The sequence below is a fragment of the Pan paniscus genome, chromosome 10, assembly GCF_029289425.2.
Source record: "Pan paniscus chromosome 10, NHGRI_mPanPan1-v2.0_pri, whole genome shotgun sequence".
NCBI classification, from domain to species: domain Eukaryota; kingdom Metazoa; phylum Chordata; class Mammalia; order Primates; family Hominidae; genus Pan; species Pan paniscus.
The window spans coordinates 140,837,608-140,860,262 of NC_073259.2; the positions used below are offsets into that span (position 1 = coordinate 140,837,608).

The 22,655-nt window shown below is 51.7% G+C and overlaps 1 protein-coding gene and 1 pseudogene across 1 annotated transcript in view; one reads left to right on the top strand and one right to left on the bottom strand.

Moving 5' to 3' along the window:
- ANKLE2 (ankyrin repeat and LEM domain containing 2) overlaps window positions 1–22,655 on the bottom strand; it is a 37,880-nt gene that overhangs the window by 3,541 nt on the left and 11,684 nt on the right. Inside the window, exons 3-11 of the mRNA XM_055096424.2 lie at window positions 22,147–22,353; window positions 19,513–19,706; window positions 19,207–19,395; window positions 14,617–14,739; window positions 12,160–12,226; window positions 7,762–7,934; window positions 6,269–6,375; window positions 5,248–5,438; window positions 1,599–2,190 (exon numbers count right to left, since the gene is read on the bottom strand). Of these exons, the coding sequence (XP_054952399.1) occupies window positions 1,599–2,190; window positions 5,248–5,438; window positions 6,269–6,375; window positions 7,762–7,934; window positions 12,160–12,226; window positions 14,617–14,739; window positions 19,207–19,395; window positions 19,513–19,706; window positions 22,147–22,353 (1,843 nt within the window). The remainder of the gene's footprint in view (window positions 1–1,598; window positions 2,191–5,247; window positions 5,439–6,268; window positions 6,376–7,761; window positions 7,935–12,159; window positions 12,227–14,616; window positions 14,740–19,206; window positions 19,396–19,512; window positions 19,707–22,146; window positions 22,354–22,655) is intronic.
- On the top strand, window positions 15,892–18,705 carry LOC103785413 (tumor protein D54-like; annotated as a pseudogene).

The following is a 22,655-nucleotide window of genomic DNA, read 5'->3' on the forward strand; positions in this document are numbered from 1 at the left end:
CAGAGACAGGAACTGAACGCACACGGCAAGTCCACACAAAAGCTTGTGTGGAGGCTGGGTGCGGTGGCTCACGCCTGTGATCCCAACACTTTGGGAGGCCGAGGCGGGTGGATCACGAGGTCAGGAGTTCGACACCAGCCTGGCCAATAACATCAGCCTGGCCAATATGGCGAAACCCCATCTCTACTAAAAATACAAAAATCAGCTAGACGTGGTGGCAGGCGCCTGTAATCCCAGCTACTCAGGAGGCTGAGGCAGGAGAATTGGTTGAACCTGGGAGGTGGCGGTTACAGTGAGCTGTGATCGCACCACTGCACTCCAGCCTGGGCGACAGAGCAAGACTCCATCTGAAAGAAAGAAAGGAGAGGAGAGGAGAGTGGAGGGGATGGGGTGGGGGGATAGGGGAGGGGGAGGTGAGGGGGAGACGAGGGGAGGGATAGGGGAGGGGGAGGGGGAGATGAGGGGAATGGGAGGGTGGGAGGGGAGGGGGAGGGGAGGGGAAGGTGAGAGGAGGGGGAGGGGAGGCAAGGGGAGGGGGAGGTGAGGGGAGGCAAGGGGAGGGGGAGGTGAGGGGAGGCAAGGGGAGGGGGAGGTGAGGGGAGGCAAGGGGAGGGGGAGGTGAGGGAAGGGGGAGATAAGGGGAGTGGACGGGTGGGAGGGGAGGGGAGGGGGAGGAGGAGGTGAGGGGAGTGGAAGGGTGGGAGGGGAGGGGGAGGGGAGGGGAGGGGGAGGGGAGGGTGGGAGGGGGAGGGGAAGGTGAGGGGAGGGGGAGAGGGGAGTGGATGGGTGGGAGGGGAGGGGAAGGTGAGGGGAGGGGGAGGTGAGGGGAGTCGACGGGTGGGAGGGGAGAGGAAGGTGAGGGGAGGGGGAGGTGGGGGGAGGTGAGGGGAGGGGGAGGGTGGGAGGGGAGGGGGAGGGGAGGAGGAGGTGAGGGGAGTGGAAGGGTGGGAGGGGAGGGGGAGGTGAGGGGAGGGGGAGGTGGGAATGGACGGGTGGGAGGGGAGGGGGAGGGGAGGGTGGGAGGGGGAGGGGAAGGTGAGGGGAGGGGGAGAGGGGAGTGGATGGGTGGGAGGGGAGGGGAAGGTGAGGGGAGGGGGAGGTGAGGGGAGTCGACGGGTGGGAGGGGAGAGGAAGGTGAGGGGAGGGGGAGGTGGGGGGAGGTGAGGGGAGGGGGAGGGTGGGAGGGGAGGGGGAGGGGAGGAGGAGGTGAGGGGAGTGGAAGGGTGGGAGGGGAGGGGGAGGTGAGGGGAGGGGGAGGTGGGAATGGACGGGTGGGAGGGGAGGGGGAGGGGAGGGTGGGAGGGGGAGGGGAAGGTGAGGGGAGGGGGAGGAGAGGGGAGTGGATGGGTGGGAGGGGAGAGGAAGGTGAGGGGAGGGGGAGGTGGGGGGAGGTGAGGGGAGGGGGAGGGGAGGATGGGAGGGGAGGGGGAGGGGAGGAGAAGGTGAGAGAAGGGGGAGGGGAAGGCGAGGGGAAGGCGAGAGGAGGGGGAGGGGGAGGCAAGGGGAGGGGGAGGCAAGGGGATGGGGAGGTGAGGGGAGGGGGAGGGGGGAGGGAAGGTGGGGAAGAAAAGTGAGTGCAGAGGGCAACACACTCCTACCCAAAAAGGAAGAGCCGCCTGGCCGGTTCCCTCGTGACCTTGAGCTGATCCTCGTGCCTGGGGCTGCTGGGACTCATGGACATTTTAGCGATCCTGGCTGACATTTCACTTTCTGTCCTCCTGTGGCCATTCCCGAGTTGGTCTGCGGGAGAAGGCTCTAACAAGTCTCTTTCTACTGCATTGATTCTTGAAGTCAGGATCTGATCTTTAGTTTTTGTATTTTCATCTGGTGTCTTGGAAACGCTACTTCCTACATTTTGCAAATTCAGTTTATCAAACGCAACAGTCAAATCAGAGACAGATGGCAGACGGGCTTCCTCCCCACGGGGGGCCTTTGGTCTCTTGCCCGCCAGGGTCCTGCTGTGACTCAGACGATGGCAGAGCCCATTTCTGCTGCTGTGTGGACCGCCCGGCTCGGCGGCTTCTATGAGGTCTGCCTCCTGCTCCAAGGGGAAGGTGCTGCACCTCGTATGTCCAAAAGCACCGACTGTGGGCGGGCTGTTATTTCGAGCTGCATTTTGCCGATTTTTTATTTCTTCCAAGCTCATGTCATCTTCATCTAGAAACGCCCTCACGGAAATTGAATTGCTGCCTGTGAGGACAAGAAGGAGCACTTCAGTGATGGGAATGACAGGAAGCCACGGAGCTGCTCCGCCCCATCCATGACCAACTGCCGTGACCCCAGCAACAGCGACTCTTACATTCAAAACCTCATCAGATTTCAGGATGGAAAACCACCCACACGACTCCCTGGAAAAGGGCAAACAGGACCCTCCAGACACAATCAGGCTGCTGGGGCCAGGCACAGAAGCTCACGCCTGCAATCCCAGCACTCTAGGAGGCCATGGCAGGGGGGTCGCTGGACCCCAGGAGTTCAAGACTGCCTGGGCAACATAGCGAAACCCCGTTCTCTATAGAAAAATTAGCTGACATGGTGGCAGGCACCTGTAGTCTCAGCTATTTGGGAGGCTCAAGTGGGAAGATCGCTTGAGCCCAGGAGGGGGAGGCTGCAGTGGGCTGTGACTGCTCCATTGCTTTCCATCCTGTGCCACAGAGTGAGACCCTATTTCAGAGGAGGAGGAAAAAAAAAAGCTGCCAGGCTGACTTTTCTTTCAAAGGCAGGGACGTGAAAACGCCAAGGGCAGCCCAGGTGATGGGCGAGATGACTGCCCTGCACCCCCAGCCACCCTCCAGCTCCGATCTGCTGCGACCCCAGGGACTCCGAGTGTCACAGTGCCCCAGAGGATCCCGAAGATCGTCCAGAACAACTCCATGAAGTAACCCTGCTGCGCTTTAGGTGTGAAGATAACACAGCAGAGCTCCTGGGGGCAGCACTGTGCGACAGGCAACAGAAACGTCCCGTTTGGTGTTCACGATGGTGGCCGCGGCCACAGGAGGATCCAGAACACTTGAGCTGTGGCTCCTGCTACTTAGGAAATGCCTCAACTTTATTTAATATTTACTAATTAAAACGTACATAGTCACAAGACAACACTGTAAATGAGGCCGCTTTACAGAAGTGAGTTCTGTGCCACCATCAGCTACAACACAGCAAGGTCAGACTTCAATGATTCCTGTATAACGACGGCACTGACGTCGCTCTAGTTCTGTGGATCAGAGTCACAGGTCGTGACTGTTGAAGATTCACTGCTTCTTAGTTTAATGTATGTCAATCATTTTCATTTTCTTTCTATCATTCCAGGGAGTTTGTTTTATAAATGAAGTGTCTTGTGGGCTAATGGTTCTATTATGACCTTACACACACAAACTCACACAGACTCACAGACACACTCACACATACACACTCACACACACACTCTAAATTGTATATCTGCTTTAATTTGTATTTTAGCAGATTCGAATCTCTAGTTATTAGCAAATTTCTGTTTTTTTAAAAAAAATAAATAGAGACAGAGTCTCACTATGTTGCTCAAGCTGCCTTCGAACTCCTGGGCTTCAGCAATCCACCCACGTTGGCCTCCCTAAGTGCTGGGATTACAGTGTGAGCTGCTGCGCCCGGCCGCTGGGATTGCAGGCGTGAGCTCCCGTGCCTGGCCATCGTTGATGTTTTTATGAATCACTTTTAGATTTTGTAGATTAACCTCTTCCATCATGATCTTTCCATTCAGTGCACCTGTGCTTTGGAAGCACTTTGCGTCCTGGTGTTTGAAATACACCGTGTGAAGTGCTTTGTGTTTGCGTCCTGGTGTCTGATATGCACCGTGTGAAGCGCTCTGCGTCCTGGTGTCTGATACGCACCGTGTGAAGCACTCTCCGTCCCGGTGTCTGATACGCACCATGTGAAGCTCTCTGCGTCCCGGTGTCTGATACGCACCATGTGAAGCTCTCTGCGTCCCGGTGTCTGATATGCACCGTGTGAAGCTCTCTGCGTCCTGGTGTCTGATACACACCGTGCGAAGCGCTCTGCGTCCTGGTGTCTGATATGCACCGTGCGAAGCTCTCTGCGTCCTGGTGTCTGATATGCACCGTGCGAAGCTCTCTGCGTCCTGGTGTCTGATATGCACCGTCTGAAGCGCTCTGCGTCCTGGTGTCTGATATGCACCGTGTGAAGCGCTCTGCGTCCTGGTGTCTGATATGCACCGTGTGAAGCGCTCTCCGTCCTGGTGTCTGATACGCACCGTGCGAAGCTCTCTGCGTCCTAGTGTCTGATATGCACCGTGCGAAGCTCTCTGCGTCCTGGTGTCTGATATGCACCGTGTGAAGCGCTCTGCGTCCTGGTGTCTGATATGCACTGTCTGAAGCGCTCTGCGTCCTGGTGTCTGATATGCACCGTGTGAAGCGCTCTCCGTCCTGGTGTCTGATATGCACCGTGTGAAGCGCTCTGCGTCCTGGTGTCTGAAATGCACCGTGTGAAGCTCTCTGCGTCCTGGTGTCTGATATGCACTGTGTGAAGCGCTCTGCGTCCTGGTGTCTGATATGCACTGTGTGAAGCGCTCTGCGTCCTGGTGTCTGATACGCACCGTGCGAGGCGCTTTGTGCCCTGGTGTCTGATATACACCAGTATTCTGATGTGCACTCGTCTTTTTCCTGAAAATATACCAAATCTAAAATATCAGTCTCAGCGAATGGAGTTCAGCTATTATGAGTTTTGAGAAAACGGCACAGAATGAAACTATATTAGATTTTGGATGATGCAAACACAAGCAGAAACAGCAATACTGCTCAAAGCGATGCCATTATTTTTCATGTATCCTCCCCGACACACAACCCATTTAACATTAACCTTCCCAGCACTCTAGGAGGCCGAGGCAAGTGGATCACAAGGTCAGGAGTTCGAGACCAGCCTGGTCAATACGGTGAAACCGCATCTCCACTAAAAAAAAAAAAAAAATACGAAAATTAGCCAGGCGTGGTGGCGGGCGCCTGTAGTCCCAGCTACTCAGGAGGCTGAGGCAGAAGAATCGCTTGAACCCAAGAAGTGGAGGCTGCAGTGAGCCAAGATTGCACCACTGCACTCCAGCCTGGGTGACAAAGAGAGATTCTGTCTCAAAAAATAGTAACCTAAGGGAAAGTACCGGACCTTTATGTTAAAAACACCAAGAGATGAGAAACAGATGTGCGCATCCTGTCAGACCCCGGCCACGGGGGGCCCCTCCCAGCTGCCACAGCCACGCCTGCACGTGCTTACCAGACGTGGTGGCTTTATCTCGGCAGGAGGCTTCCCGTTCTCCTGTTTCTTGTTGAGCCTTTTCGCCTATTTCCTGCTGTGTGAGATATTCTTCTAGTCTTTGCAGGCCTTCCTGGGAAGACATATCAACAAAACAGCCCAGAAATTCCCAGTATTCAACCCAGGGATACCCCAGCTCATGAGCTAGCTCCCTGTAAGAAACAAAACACAATTAACCAGCTGTGAAACCAGAAAAAATACTCAGAACTACACAGAAAAAAGCCACTAAAGCTTCAAGTACCAAAGCAATGTCTGCAATCATGGTTATAATTTTCCTTTATCCTTAACTGGCAGCTGAAATCATACGGTGCATTTTCTGAAACAGCACGCCTCCTCACAGGTAAGAGGACCCGGCACAGCTCTCAGGAGCCGTGAAACGGCTGCAGGCAGGAAAGAGGCCTCAGCCCGACAGACCCTCACGCCAGCAACCCAGGTCACACAGTTCAACTCCCACAGACGGACGTGTTCATGATCACGGAACAGCCCTGTGAACTTGCCCGTGGTTCTAGTCATGGCCAGGCACACGAAAGCCTGGAGGTCCTTTCTGGGTTCCAGTTGTACATCTGACACTGGGCACATATTTTGAGAAAATATTCTAAACAATTCCACGAAGCTTTATTTGATTACAACATAATTTAGCTTTGTGGCTATGGCCTATTTTTTCCCAAGGAATCCATAGCATTATATGGTACCTTCTATAAAATATTAAGGTTCCTTAGAAACATGTCCCAGAACCAACAAGGAATTCCAATTAGAAAAGGAAAGGAAGGCGCTGCAGACGTCCCCCAGGTCTGGGACGGGACTGGCTTAAGCTAGAATTCCACAACATCCACAAGGAATTAGACCTTCACGAAAAGGACCAAGTCTCCCAGAAAAGGCTTCCTGGGAATTGGTACTTTGAAGCTGTGATTTGACCTTCTGTCATTAATCAAAACGCAACCAACTGTGTGCCCCACGCCGCTGCGGCTCAGCCTTTCAGTACCTTCCCACTCTCTCAAAGCCTCTTTCCGGGTCCGACTTCTTGACGTGGTGAAGGAAGCCTGCTTTCTCTCGAGGTGGAGTTTTCCAGAGCTTGCGAAAATCTTCTGCCTATGAAGAAAAAAAAATGTATTAGCCGTGTCAGGCACTGCGCCCCTCAGCTGCGGAAACCTGAAGAGCCGTCAGCATCGCAGTAGCTGCCCGTCTCCGCACACCCTTCCTTCTCTCCCCTTCACTAGCAGATCCCTGGGCCACGTGCCCATCTGTGGCATGGCTGAGTGGCCGCATGGCTGCACTCCGACCTGGGGGAGGGGAGGCGGTCTCCTTTCTTGCAGCCCCATCTGGGCTGTGAGGTTCAGAACCAGGAGGGCCCGAGCACGAGGCCTCACCCTGAGGACAGTGGATGGCTCGGAGCTGCCACCCCGACGCACATGTGACACTGCTCCCATCGCAGGAGAAGAAACCAGCGTTGATCTTTCTCAGTCACTCTCCCTAGAGCTTTATGCTTTATGCATCTCACCTAACCTTACCTGATACCACCTAATTTTGGGGCCATTTTCTTTTTTGTTTTGGAGACGGAGTCTCACTCTGTCGCCCAGGCTGGAGTGCAGTGGCGCAGTCTTGGCTCACTGCAAGCTCCCCCTCCCGGGTTCAGGCCATTCTCCTGCCTCAGCCTCCCGAGTAGCTGGGACTATAGGCGCCCACCACCATGCCCGGCTAATTTTTTGTATTTTTAGTAGAGACAGGGTTTCACCATGTTAGCCAGGATGGTCTCGATCTCCTGGCCTCGTGATCCGCCCGCCTCGGCCTCCCAAAGTGCTGGGATTTCAGGCGTGCGTCCCCGCGCCCGGCCTGGAGCCGTTTTCATCGTAACTGATTTAGAAAGTTTCCAGCACAGGCTTATGCGTGCAGGTCAGTATGTGAAGTATTCCAACAGGAGAAAGAATTGTCAGCTGTAAATAAAAAAGTGTACAACCTTTGACCCAGCAACACCACCATTAAGGATTTCTCTGAACACTGGGGATGAGTAGAACCTGGGGCTGAGGCTTCCAGGAGAGGGACTTGTCTGAGAGGAAGCCAGCGGGGGCTGCAGCCACAGGGAAACGTGGTCAGGAGGTGGACGTGCAGATGGAGCTTTCCTAGTCACAACGGGCAGCCTCGCTACACCAGCAAGGTGCCCTGGGACGGGCCATCGACACAGAAAGAACAGGGTGACACGCGCACAGGACGGGGCTGGCCCAGGGAATGTCTGCTTTGTTGAGACAGTGGCTCCCAGCACATCGGCCCTGGTAAGCAAGCCACAGAGCCAAGAACACACATTTCTCTGACAAACGTTCTCATCACCAATCACTGGTGGATGGTTTGAGATGAGGACAACCTTGGGGCTCCACAGGACATGGTCCCTGAGACCACGCACAAGGCAACAGGCTGGAACACCCAGGAGCACAGTATAGGGACAGCCAGGCACCGCTTCCAGAAGCTTCTACAGCAGCTCACCTTGGCTGGACTCAGGGGCCCTGCGAAGGCTCTCAGGGTCAGCACCGGGTCTCTGGGGCTGCCTCCATAGCGGCTGACGTGAGAGGCCTCGGCCGTCTGGTCTGGGGACCACAGCTCCCCGATGACTGGAGAAGAAGTCTCTTCCGCTCTCAGGAGGGGCACGTAGTAGTGGCCTGAGGGAGGAGACAGGCACTGGCTGCAGGCTTCCGCCCCCTCCGCAGGTCAGGCCTGGGTGAGCAGCACGGGGATCACGCGAGCCCTTGCCAAGGCCTCTGCAAATGGATCCAACAGACGGGGCAGAGGGTGGTTTGCGCCAGAGCTCACTGCACTTAATGCAAATGGATACAATGAAAACAAAGTCACACAAGGTCTCAGAGCTCACTTCACTTAACCAGCCTCATTTTCCTCCACTGCTACAAGAAAAGAAAGAAAAGGAAGCCCCAGGTAGTTAAAGGACTAAGGGGTCGGACCTGAGTGAATAAGAGTAGCACACAGTAGGAGCTTAATACATTTTTAAAATGTTCTATTTCATTCCAGCCAGGTGCAGTGGCTCACGCCTGTAATCCTACCACTTTGGAAGGCTGAGGTGCGTGGATCACCTGAGGTCAGGAGTTCAAGACCAGCCTGGCCCACATGATGAAACCCCATCTCTACTAAAAATACAAAAATTAGCCGGGTGTGGTGGTGGGTGCCTGTAACCCCAGCTACTCATGAGGCTGAGGCAGGAGAATCACTTGAACCTGGGAGGTGGAGGTTGCAGTGAGCCGAGATCACGCCACTGCACTCCAGCCTGAGTGACAGAGTGAGAATCTGTCTCAAAAAAACAAAAAAAAGTAATATTTTATTCCTTCTCTCCTTTTTTTCTCCTCTTAGTTTCAGACAGAGTCTCATTCTGTCACCCAGGCTGGAGTGCTGTGGTGCAATCATGGCTCACTGCAGCCTCGAACTCCCAGGCTCAAGGGATCCTCCCACCTCACCCTCTTGAGTAGCTGGGACCACAGGCATGCGCCACCACACCCGGCTAATTTTTACTTTTTGTAGAGATGGGGTCTTGCTCTGTTGCCCAGGCTGGTCTCGAACTGCTGGATGCAAGTGATCATTCCACCTCCACCTCCAAAAGTTCTGGGATTACAGGTGTGGGCCGCTGTGCCCGGCCTCCTCGCTTCTCAGTCCTGCTTCTCTTGTACTTTACAATTTGCATCACTGAATACGCATCTCTCAACAGATCTGGAATCACACGGCACTTGGATGTGAGTATGGAAAAAGCACAAGGAAGAGTAGTGTCTTCAGGTCCCACGGGACAGTGCAGTCAAGCCATATAGGATAGTGTTGTGAGGTTCTGTAGGTTGCACGGAGGCCACACACCACCTCGTCCTGCTTTCAAACCCAGCTCCTGGAAACCCAGAGTCAAGAGGCTTCCTTTACAGTCAATCATGCTACTCTGGAATGCCTGGGAATTTCTTACGTTAAAGGCTTATCATAGTTTCATAGTTTTTTTGGAAACAGAGTCTCGCTCTGTCACCCAGGCTGGAGTGCGGTGGTGTGATCTCGGCTCACTGCAAGCTCCACCTCCTGGGTTCACACCATTCTCCTGCCTTGGCCTCCCAAGTAGCTGGGACTACAGGTGCCCACCACCACACCTGGCTAATTTTTTGTATTTTTAGTAGAGACGGGGTTTCACCGTGTTAGCCAGGATGGTCTCGATCTCCTGACCTTGTGATCCGCCTGCCTCGGCCTCCCAAAGTGCTGGGATTACAGGCATGAGCCACCGCACCCGGCTGCTTATCATAGTTTTTATGCTTTTAATTTTTTTCTAATTGTAAAAGTGCTGTATGCCCATCAACGGTCAACTGGATAAAGAAAATGTGGTACATATATACCACAGGATATTAAGAACAAGATCATGTCCTCTGAAGTAACATGGCTGGAGCTGGAGGCCATGACCCTAAGGGAACTGACACAGGCAAGAAAACCAAACATGGCTCTCACTTATGAGTGGGAGCCAAACGCTGAGCACACATGGACACAAAGAAGGAACAAGAAGTCAGCAGGGCCTGGTTGAGGGTGGAGGGAGTGAGGAGGAGGGAGAGGATGGAAAAACTACCTCCTGGGTACTATACTGATCACCAGGTGAAATAATCCGTACCCCAAACCCCGGTGACATGCAGGTTACCTATATAACAAACCTGCACACTTACCCCTGAACCTAAAATGAAAGTTAAGAAAAAGTACGACAATTTCCATTCAAGAGTACTGAAGGTACTGAAGAATTTCCATTCAAGAGTACTAATTTTCCATACTGAAAATTAGGGCAATTCAAATACTCTGTCTTACATATTACTATCTTATATTTGGATACATCATATGTACGTTGGCATTTTACAGGTTAATTGGCAGTTTTTTCCCTCTTTCAGTGGCATATGAAAAGAAGACATACAGTATGTACAGTATAGGGTGCATGGTAGGTATACGGTACAATTTACCTACACTTTACTCATAAAATACTAATGTTTACTTTTTTGGCATATTGATTTAGGTCCCTTTTAACAATTTCTGTCTACGGATGGGACTCACGGTCTCTGGACAGTTTTTTGCCTGGCTTTCTGATCCTATTTGTCTCTCATAACACTTTAGAGTCCTTCCTCATCTTCACACAAGCGTGGGTCTCTCTCTGAGTGACGGGAAGGGTGGGATGCAGGATGCAGCCAGCCCTGTAGCAGGCTCTGTGGCATGTGAAGCTACAACGTGACCGAGGCCCCAGCGTGACCACAGATGCTGACCATGCCTGGGCTTCGCATGAGCCTCAGAAGGACCAGGAAGGAGGTGTAGGAGCTCTGGAGGTGCCGTGTAGCTCAGCCCACAGGAACATGGATCTCACAGAGCTGCCTTCTCCTCAGCAAACAGCTGCTGGGGCAGATCTTACAGGCGACAGTGTTTTACTGTCACACATAGGCAAGGATCTCTCAGACAGAATTGCTTCCTAAATACCATCACAAAGCAATGCTTAATGTCAGCGTTGCAAAGCATTTCTGACAGTGTGGTTTGAAAATCCGGAGCAGACTCTCGGCTCTTCAGGGATGTTCTGGCAACATAGCCGTGTGTTCCCAGGGCCTCTGAAGGTTCCGGCTGGGCCTCTGCAGCGACGCCTCAACGGCCCTGAGGAGGAACTCTCGCCGCTAACAGCATGCAGGATTCATTTCCTGTGCACAGCTACACACACTGAAGAAGTGTAATTAATAAATTATACCTAGGACGGGAACAGATCAGGGGACAAGCAGAGGCTCTTCACACCTTAGATCATGCTTGGTAAACTTCTATAAAACGTCAGACAGTAAATAATTAGGCTCAGTAGGCCACAAGTCACTGTGTGCTGGGAAAGAACCCGGACAGTGTGCAAATGGTGGTGACAGCTTTATGCTGATAAAATTTTATTTTTAAAAGCAGTCATTTGCGGACCCTGCTTTAAATAGAGACAGAGTTTTGGATAGGAATGGAATCCGAGAGAGAGGAAAGCAGGCAGGTGGGTGAAAGGACCTCAGCGTCTGCTTCAATCTCACCAGCAAGCAGAAGCTCCAGACTTCGAGCTAAGATGGCAAAGAGGCGCTTCTAGAAGTGTCATCTTCCAAAATTCACTGAAAACAGAGGAAGACGGCAGGGAAAAGCCATCCCTGAAACCAGCCATTTTCACATGCCTGGCACCTACAAACCGCAAGGCACAGGGGCCAACAACTAGAAGCTGCTGACTAGAGGAGGGCGGCCCAGAAAGCAAAGGCCTCTCTCCCAGAGGCGAGTGGGGAGGGAACGTCCCAGAGGCGAGTGGGGAAGGAACGTCCCGGAGGCGAGTGGGGAGGGAGTGTCCCGGAGCCAAGACAGGAGCCTGGGCGTGCACCAGGAGTACAGGAGGAGGAAGGAGGCAGCTTCAGAATCGAAGGAGTGACAGGGAGCGACCCCCACCCCAACACAGGCAAAGAGACACACAAAAGCCAGGCCAGCCACCCAACCAAGGAGCTCTGGACCCTGCCTCTCCCTGAGCTGTTCTTTGCCAACTGCAGGCTCCACCTGAAGAGAAGCCATCACAATGAAGCTACTGTGAGAGAGACGTATGGATCCAGGGATGAGGCCACTGGCAACAGGCAGCGACACACAACCTCAAAAAAGTTCTCTCACAGAAAGCTCAAGGAACAGATACAAGACTTCAGAGAAGGGATAACAGAAAAAAGGTGGCAAATGAGCTAGGAGAGCTCGGGAGAAGAAAGGATGATCCCGAGGAGAGGCTTCCGAGGGGAGCCGGCACACGTCCGGGGAGCTCAGGAAAGCAAAGCTCTGCTGTGTCCCCCAACGCTCCAAGGCCCTTCCCGGCGTGGACCCCACGATTCAGGCACCAACTGCCCATCTTACCCTTTAAATACTCTCTGATCCGCTCCTTCAGTTCCACAGATTTATTTTTGCTTCTTTCACAAATTACCTATTGGAAAAAAAAGTGTGTCTAAATCTTATTTGATCGCAACATTTCCTTATCATTACAATGATTTCAGAAAAATAGTTTTAAACTCAGTAAAGTAGAATAGTATCTTAATGCTAAAGATTTAATAAAGCTCACACTCAGAAAATGTGTGAAGAGTGTGGTCTTTCTAAAAGTCTAAGGGGACAGCTAGGAGAACACACTCTGGGATTATGGGTAAATTTACTTCTTCTTTGCGCTACTCGACATTTTCTAACTGTCTGCAAGGAGAGGAAAACGTACCAGCGCATCGAGTAAAAGCAGAAGCACGTGAACATGTTTCTAACCTTCTTGATTGTTTGAGTTCCACTTACAGGAAGCCTGGTCATACACAAACTTTTTGTTGTGAGGCTGGGTCAAGGTGGAGCTTTTAAGTAACACGGAACATCAAAGTTCTATTTTTGCCACTAAAGAAATCAACTTTCTCAGCCCTTGAAGAATTGCAGCAATACGAACTTTTGCTAGAAACTACAGAAAAACCAACAACCTTCAAATAAAAGGAAAGAAAGGAACCAGCCTATGAGAGAAACTAACTAAAACTATGAATGCAACTACATTTTTGAGTGTGTACCTGATTGTGAGCTTTAAAAAGTCAAATGCTTTGTAAAATGCCAGGAGTTTTAAGTTGGTTACCAAATGCCATTCTTATGTTGAAGAAGTACAGATACACACACACACACACACACAGACACACACACAGACACACAAACACACACACAAACACAGACACACACACACAGACACACACAAAATTGAATCACATGTATGCAAAATAATAGCAATTTCTCAGTTGTAGAATTTTCTGGTGAATTTTATTCTTTTTGATCAAGCAGTATTTTAAGTTTTCTATGGCAAGTGGATGTATTGCTTATGTAATAACAGCAATTACAGAAGGGGTGTGGGAGAGGCCACTGCCACCAGAAGATCCTTACAGCTTTTATTTCTAAAGGGCTGCTAGACAAGGGACAGCTCACAGCTGTAATGCACAGAAAAATCAAACTCATCTTTCAGTTCTCAGAAGGTCCAGATACTTCTTGCACTTTGTGGGCACAGAATATACTTCTGCCCTCTGCAAGGTGCACTTTGCTCAACTGCTCAGGATCATGACGAGGCCTGACTGAAGGCTTGTCTGGGTCAGATGAGTATGTATGTGTGAGAAGCTTAGCACAGCGCCTGGTGCACACTGAGCTGAATACAATTTAGCTGCTTTCAGCAGCATCATCCTTACCACCATCGTCACCATCATCACCACCACTGCCAACACCACCATCATCATTGCTATCTTCATCCTCACCACCATCATCCTCACCACCACATCTTCACCACCATCATCCTCATCAGCATCACAACCATCATCACTACCATCACCCTCACCATCACCATAACCATCATCCTCCCTACCACCACCACCATTATCTCACTCACCATCACAATCCTCACCACTACCACCACCACCATCTTCATCCTCACCACCATCATCAGCACATCATCACCATCTTCATCACCATCCTCACCATCATCCTCAACACAACCATCATCACTACCACCATCATCCTCACTACCACCACCACCGTCACCACCACCAACCATCACCATCACCACCACCACCACAATCACCAACATCATTCTCACTACTACCACCACCATCACCATCATCACGTCATCACCACCATCATCATCCTCATTGTCACCATTACCACAATCCTCACCACTACCACCATCACCACCTTCATCACCATCTTCATCACCACCACCATAATCATCTTTCTCACTACCACCGTCATCACCATCACCATCACCACCATCATTCTCACTACCACCATCACCATCATAATCACCATCACCACCATCATCATAATCATCACCATCACCATCACAACCATTATCCTCACCACCACCATCATTCTCACTACCATCATCACCACCATCATTCTACCACCGTCATCACCATTATAATCACCATCACCACCATCATCCTCACTACCACCATCATCACCATCACCATCATCATCACCACCACCATCACCACCTCTGTTCTCTCTGACTCTGGTCAACTGATGTGTTCAGAGAGGGAACTTGATAAAAGACTGTGAGCTGTTCAAAGCAACTGACTGCCAGTTTTAGGAAAATAAAATCAGCAAACTGGGTCAGTTCCTTCCCTCCTGGTTCTACAGATGCATCTTCTTCACAAAGTGCATCTTACTCAACAGCCAGGGTTCTAACATGTGCCCATAAAGCAAACACAACTCACACAGAGCTCCTTGTGGCTTCCCTGTGCCTGTGATCACAGACTGTAAATTTATATATTTCCATTTCTAACTCTACATAGCAACTGCATTGTAATAAGTACTTACATCTTCAGGTGTTTTATCATATTTATTCCTTGAGTTTTTTACAATCAAATGGTGTGACGAAAGCACGTTGACTACATCTGCATTTCCAAACTTACAAGCAAAATGCAACGGTGTGTCGTAGCCCTGAAAAAAGGTGCAGAGGAAGTACAATTATTCACACTTGTCTCGTGAGGTTGCTCTAAGGTGAAAATACATACTCATTCATTCATTTATTTTGAGACGGAGTCTCACTGGCGTGATCTCGGCTCACTGCAACCTCTGCCTCCCGGGTTTAACCGATTCTCCTGCCTCAGGCTCCCCAGTAGCTGGGACTACAGGCACCCGCCACCACACCCAGCTAATTTTTTTTTTTTTTAATATTTAGTAGAGATGGGGTTTCACCATATTGGTGAGACTGGTCTCGAACTCCTGACCTCAGGTGATCCACCTGCCTTTGCCTCCCAAAGTGCTGGGATTACAGGTGTGAGTCACCGAGCCCGGCTTATACTTTTTTTAAAAAAAAAGACTCACAAACAAAAAGGCCATAAAAGACGCTGCTTTTATAATGGAAAAATAATTGGCATTCTAGCACATACCCACTTCATGCCAAGGCTTGAGCTTAGCATACTGACCTGGGTGCCCAGACCCTGGAGGAGCTTAAATTCTCCATAAACAGTGAACAGCAGCTTTAACCATTCAGGGCCCAGTACAATGTCATGTAAAACATGCCCAGAAAGTGAAATACACAGATGAGGACCACAACCAGAATAAAGCAAAGCCCACGAATTTGGTCTGTACTCAAAGAAGTCTCTGCAGCATGTGACACCACAGTAAACGAAATTTTTTTCACTGCTGATGATGCTGCATCACGCCCTGGCTGGGAACCCAGGTCTCCGTCCGTGACGCTGCGTCATGCCCTCCTTCCCTGGATGGTGTCACAGGTCTCCACACCATCTGCCTGGAGCTCCCACAGCTGCACCTCTGATCCTTCCTTATGCTCTGGGCAGTCTCAATGTCACCTTCAACTGTGGCCTACAGACCAGCGGGCCTCATGGTCAACAGTGCCCCTGAGCCCAAGACCTGAAGGGCCAACTCCCTCCCAGGCACCTCACTTGGACATCCCACAGGCAGCTCCACTGCACCGTGTAGAAAACAGAATTCATTTACATGTAGCACAGCCAGAAACACCTTCTCTCGTCACCTCTGATTACCAAGATTCTGGCTGTGAAGTGTCCGGTGGCATCGTATGCCATGGCAGCCATCCCTAAGCTTCTGCACAGGGAAGAAAAACTCGTCATGGCCCCTGCGGCCTGCACTGACACCCCCGCCTCCACTCCCTGGCAACACAGCCTAGGTCACCCGCAAATGTCCTCCTACAGCTCCCTCCCGCCATCACCCACTGGAGGTATCCCTTACAACTCTCTCACACGACCCCAAAAAGGTCTGGATGTTTGCATATACCACCATGCTACCTGTACTCCATCCTTCTGTCCAGGGGCTGGCAAGCTTTCTTGGACAAGGACCAGATAGTAAGCACTATAGACTTTTTTTTTGAGACAGAGTCTCGCTGTGTTGCCCAGGCTGGAGTGCAGTGGCGTGATATGGGCTTACTGCAAGCTCCGCCTCCCAGGTTCATGCCATTCTCCTGCCTCAGCCTCCCAAGCAGCTGGGACTACAGGTGCCCGCCACCACGCCCAGCTAATGTTTTGTATTTTTAGTAGAGACGGGGTTTCATCGCGTTAGCCAGGATGGTCTCGATCTCCTGACCTCGTGATCCGCCTGCCTCGGCCTCCCAAAGTGCTGGGATTACAGGCGTGAGCCACCGCACCCGGCCTCACAAATCTTTCTTAAACTACAATACTGGCTACCATTCCTATTAAAACAGCCAGCGGAGGCGGCTCCCGGGCAGCGTGCGTGCAGTGAGCAACCCTGCTGCTGCCTGCTCGGCTCCCACAGCCCATCACTCGGCTCCCACAGCGCCCGCACCGCGGCCCATGACTGCCTGAACACAGACGCCGCCAGCCAAGATGTCAACCCGAATTCTCCTCACAAAGGCCTGCCGTCCAACTCCATGACCAATGTCCCTGTTGACACAGGTGGGGCTGCCCAGGCTACTGCTGTTGAGGGTCTGACAGAGGCTGAGGAGGAAGAGCTCAGGGCCCAGCTACCAAGATGGATGAGGAAACTGTCACTCTACACCAGTGCTGGCAGCCAAGGAGGGGGGACTGTGGAGAGCTTGAGAGGAGGCTGGGCCTCTCTGCCTTGGAGGCTGAAACAGAACCTGCTCTAACGCCTATGTGAAGACTTCTGAGAAATGTGGAAGTGGAATGAGAAAGTGGCCCACCCGGATCTCTGCAAGACTCAGGAAATGCTCCCACAGCAAGAAAGAAGACCTCAACCAAGACAGAGACCTCAGCAGCCCTGTCCATGGTGGGCTCTGCCATCAGCAGGAAGCTCGGAGACGTAAGGAACTCTGCAACTTTCAAGTCGTTTGAAGACCAAGTTGGGCCCATGAAGTCTAAGGTCGTGGGTGACAGAGAACAGCAAGGACAATCTCCCTTCCTCAGCAGGGAGGGGCGACAAGCCCGTCGGATCCCACACCTCTCTAAGCCTGTGGTCGCTTACGCTCAGCTGCAGAGCACACATACACACCCTCAGCATCACGGCCGGAGCTCTGCGCAACGAAGCGGCCAGCCAGGATGCACACGCAGAGCCGGCTTTGAGAACAGTCCTGCCCATCCACAAGGAGACGTGGCTACTGCATCCACATGAATTTCAACAGTTGTGTACATAGTTATATACTAAAGTTTGTAGGTGAAACAGATAACTGTGCTGTCCTTCCTAGGGGTACAGGAAGTGGACAGGGCGGAGGATTTGAAATACTGAGCCAAAGCCCAGGCTCCCTTTAAGAATCACGTTAGTGGCCAGGCACGGTGGCCCACGCCCGTAATCCCAGCACTCTGGGAGGCCAAGGCGGGCCGATCATGAGGTCAGGAGATGGAGACCATCCTGGCTAACACGGTGAAACCCCATCTCTACTAAAAATACAAAAAAATTAGCCGGCATGGTGGCGGGCGCCTGTAGTCCCAGCTACTCGGGAGGCTGAGGCAGGAGAATCAGTTGAACCCAGGAGGAGGAGCTTGCAGTGAGCCGAGATCGCGCCACTGCACTCCCACCTGGGAGACAGAGCAAGACTCTGTCTCAAAAAAAAAAAAAAAAAAAGAATCAGGTTAGCCCATCAGAATGTTGAAGCATTGAAGAGTCCTACGCATAAGTGGCATTTTTGACCTCCTCCTTCCCTAACTCACAGAAGGAATGCAATCACCCCGAAAGCCCTACCTGTTCCATGAGTTTTTATCTTGAAATGCTAAACAAGAAGTGTCCATTTTCTGCCCACAGAAAGTAAACTGAATATCAACAACTGCCCAATTGTTGTACTAATCTAGCTTTAATGAAAAGCAAATTCATTATTTTTTTTTTAATGCAGTGGACTTTTCAAAAATTGAAATTAGGCAAAGCAGCTTTAGCCTCCTAGTGAGAGAATATTATGTCTTTGGACTCAAGCTGAAATTCAAGCCTCACATTACCTGATGCTTTATTTATCATAAACATAAACGAGGGTTGCTCAATGGCTGTGAGTCCTGTGTGGGATTTTACACCTGGCCTGTGTGACTGCCTGTTCCAGTTGGGGTGCTGGTTTCACTAACACGCTCCATCCCAGTGTATAAAACGTGCTTCTCTTCTCAAGCAGGGCAGCTCCCCTGGCTCCCTACTCTGCCCTGAAGGACTCTTGGGCTCCCAGGGGTGGGAGGGGCTAAGAGAAGGAAAAGCCTGTCTTTAGCACCCTTTAGAAGAGCTGTGCCCGCTTCCCAGTGCTGCCTTGCATGGGCCTGGCCCGGGGGGCACTCATCAGTGACTCCAACCCGCCTGCTGACTGCACTTCAGATGAAATGACCCCACAGGTCAGCTGGAGGGTGGGGCGTGGGCATCGGCCAGGATTGCTGTCACCTTTTCTCCGGAGCTACCAAGATCGTTCCTGTTTCTAAGCAGTCGCACCCCAGCAGCCTCTCTCTCTCACCACAGCCCTGCGCGTCAGGCAGCCTCTCTCACACCACAGCCCTGTGTGTCAGGCAGCCTCTCTCTCACCACAGCCCTGCGTGTCAGGCAGCCTCTCTCATCACAGCCCTGAGTGTCAGGCAGTGTGGTCTGCAGGGGCAGCTCTGTGCCTCAGTGGCTCTTGGTAGGACACTGAGGGCCTGCCTGTGTGTGGTGTGCACAGCTCTGCCACTCCCGGGAGGGGAAGGGCTGCTTAGCTCAAGGTGTCCTGTTCGGCAGAGGAAATGTCCTCTGACAACCGTGTCCCCAGACAGTTCAGACACCCTCGGGGACAGCACTGCACACACGACGATGATGCAGGGGCCAGGGAACCCCAGCACTCGGTGCCCTTTGTCCAGTGGGATGTGGTGAGAAGGCAGGTTGCAGGGGTGTAATTGATGTATCTTTTCCCCAAAGTTATTATACTAATGAGTAACTTGTCGATAAAACATTCTTTTGGGGGAAAACTTTTAACCAATTAAAAAAAGAAAGTGTGAGTGGAGGGTGTGCACGCACCATCTTGTCGGGGGTGTTGAGGTACAGGTCCACCACGTAACGGATACGCTTCTGCAGCATGGCCTCGTCGTCATCAGGGTACATCAGCCTCATGAAGTCAGGGTTCTCCAGGACATCCAGAGTCAGCTGGCAGATGGAAGCCTGGTTCTCTTTGGCAGCAACATGCATCACGTTGTACCTGCACCCTTCCTGAAAGAGAACCGCATGCTCTGAGCTTCCTGTCTGACGTGTGGACACGCCCTGTGCGAGTGCTGCAATGGAACGGCCGGGACCACGCACCTGCCCGAGGGAACCGCCGAGACCTACCTGCACGATAGTGGGGTTGTCTCCTGAGCCTATCAGATACCGGGGGTTGCTCCAGATAAGGTCAGAAAAGGTGTCCTCCTCTCCCTTCTCCACAGCTTTCCGAAGCTTGGCGGTGAGGTCCTGCGTGCGGGGATTTTTGTAACTGTTCGCTCGCTCTTTGTTGACTGTTTCTGATTCCGACAAGCACAAACCATCTGTCAGTAAGAGACAGAATTTAAGAACAATCAGTTTCACCAAAAGTCACTCGTCACCCATGCACCCTCTGATGAGGGATAAGGAGCTTTCCACAGAGGCTTCTGGGCCAACTGGGAGGCACAGGCGAGAAAAGACGAGAAGGGCCCGCGGCCACCGGCCCCAGCATGCAACGCAATGGCAGCCAGCGTGCCCCTGTCAGCAGAGCAAGTAGGGGAGAGCAGCCAGACCCGGCCACAATCTCACTGGGGGCCCCAGCCTACAACGGCAGCCAGCGCGCCCCCCATGAGCACAGCAAGCGGAAGAGCAGCCAGACCCTGCCACAATCTTGCTGGGAAAGGCTCTGTGAATGAGGCCAAGTTTGGTGAACTTTGTGTTTTTTCAGAGACAGGGTCTGGCTCTGTTACCCAGGCTGGAGTGTGGTGGCACGAATATAGCTCACTGCAGCCTCGACCTCCTGGGCTCAAGTGATCTCAGCCCCTCAAGTAGCTGGGACTACAGTTGTGTGCCAACACGCCTGGCATATATATATATATATATATATATAGTATTTTTAGAGATGAGGTCTATGTTGCCCAGGCTGGTCTCAAACTCCTGGCTTCAAGGGATCCTTCTGCCTCAGCCCCCAAAAGTGTTGTAATTACAGGGATGAGTCACCACACCCGGCCAGTGAACTCTGAAAGCTCGGTCAGTAGGTGGAGGAGGAATAACGGCAGCAGCGGGCAAGGGAACACTCCCAGAAATCACGCAAGACCTTCGATGTGCACAGTGTGGCTGCAAAGGATTACAGGATTAAGGAGCCTGCCACCACCCCCAGCTGATTTTTTTGGGGGGACGCAGTTTTGCTCTTTCGCCCAGGCTGGAGTGCAGTGGCGCGATCTCAGCTCACTGCAACCTCTGCCTTCTGGTTTCAAGCAATTCTCCTGCCTCAGCCTCCCAAGTAGCTGGGATTACAGGCACCTGCCACCACAGCCAGCTAATTTTCGTATTTTTAATAGAGACGGGGTTTCACCATGTAGGCCAGGCTGGTCTCAAACTCCTGACCTGAGATGATCCACCCGCCTCAGCCTCCCAAAGTGCTGGGATCACAGGCGTGAGCCACCGCGCCTGGCCAATTTTTTATATTTTTGGTAGAAGCGGGTTTTCACCATGTAGGCCAGGCTGGTCTCAAACTCCTGACCTCAAGTGATCCGCCCACCTCGGCCTCCCAAAGTGCTGGGATTACAGGCATGAGCCACCGTGCCCGGCCTGATTTCTGTCTTAAGGTGATTTCCTTCTGAGGAATTCTCACAAATTGCAAAGAAGGAAATCCGTACCTGTTAGAAGCCACTCTGGTTTCCATCCAGGAAGCACCTGTATAAGGCTGACTGAGGGCAGGCGGATGACTGGAAGGAGAGGGCAACATTCTTCTGGAGTACCAGCCCACCAGGGAAGCCCAGACAACTGTGAGCTGCGAGAGGGAGCAGGAGCTGAGGCCAGACGACAGGTAAAGGCGGAGGTTCTACCCCACGCTGACCGTGAAGAGCCTCTTCACACAAAACCCTAGTTCTGAGCTGGGAGGTGGGCATGGGTCAGACTTCGGGCTGGACCGCTCCTACAGATGAGCCCGCCTTCTCCAGATGCCCTAGTCCTTGAAGTAGGTATAGCTTCAGGTGGGGAAGTAGACTGGTTTCAGGATCCAAAAAGGCGCAGGGGCTCACGCCTGTCATCCCAGCACTTTGGGAGGCTGAGATGGGAGGATCACCTGATGCCAGCAATTCAACCAGCCTTGGCAACATGGCAAGACCCTGTCTCCATAAAAAAATCTTAAATTCTAGCCTGGCCAACATGGTGGCTAAAAATACAAACATTAGCCGGGTGTGGCAGTGTGCACCTGTAATCCCAGCTACTCGGGAGGCTGAGGCAGGAGAATCGCTTGAATCCGGGAGGTGGAGCTTGCAGTGAGCCGAGATCGCACCACTGCACCCCAGCCTGGGCGACAGAGCAAGACTCCATCTCAAAAAAAAAAAAAAGAAAAGAAAAAGTTTAAATTAGCTGGGTGTGGTGGTGCACGCCTATTTCTCAACTACTTGGGAGGCTAAAGCAGGTGGATTGCTTGAGCCCAGGAGTTTGAGGCTGCAGTGGGCCATGATAGCACCAGACTGCACTCCAGGCTGGCAAAAGAACAAGACCCTGTCTCTTTACAAAAAAAAAAAGAAAAAAATCCAACAGACACGGGGACAGATGGAAGCGGCCACAGCGTTCTTTTCAGCTTCTCCACAGTCAAGATGCTAATTACTGGCACACCAGCATCGGAGCCAGCATGGCCTCCTGGTCCACTGAGACCCCATCGACTCTACCCTCATGGAGAAAACAAGTTACCACATCGGAGGAAAGACGGCACAAAACAGGGTGGGATCAATGTGACAGGAACACCAAGATGTGAATGGCTGCGTGATTTACCTTTCAAGCCGTCATTGCTAAAGAGTGGAGCTGTTTTCACAGGAGACAGTGGTAAGGACGTTTTGCTTGGAGAAGGGAAATAATCACAAATTCCTCTAGCAAATTTCTCAGCGTCTTCTCTGGTAGAAAAAGCTTTAAATCGGGACCCTTTGATCATCTTGACAGCTTGCAATGCTTCCTTTTTATTTTCATAAACATAGATCCTTTCTGGGTAAGAAAAGTAACAAATGAAAATCAGAGATGAGTGACTGGAGAGCTGTCACCTGGCCATGCCCTGGGCCTAACCATCAGCTTCCACGTCTGCTACCCAGTCGCCTGGCTTAGTTCAGATCTTTAATCCTGAAGAAAAAGGGCCTAAGCTAGCCAAAACAGAACAATTAACAAGCTCGACGGTGTGCACATATGCATGTAACATGATACATATTATGTTCATATATGTAATTCTATATGCCAAGATTCTATCCTAAAAACTAAATTTCGTATAAAGATCTAAATAAAAATTATTAAAA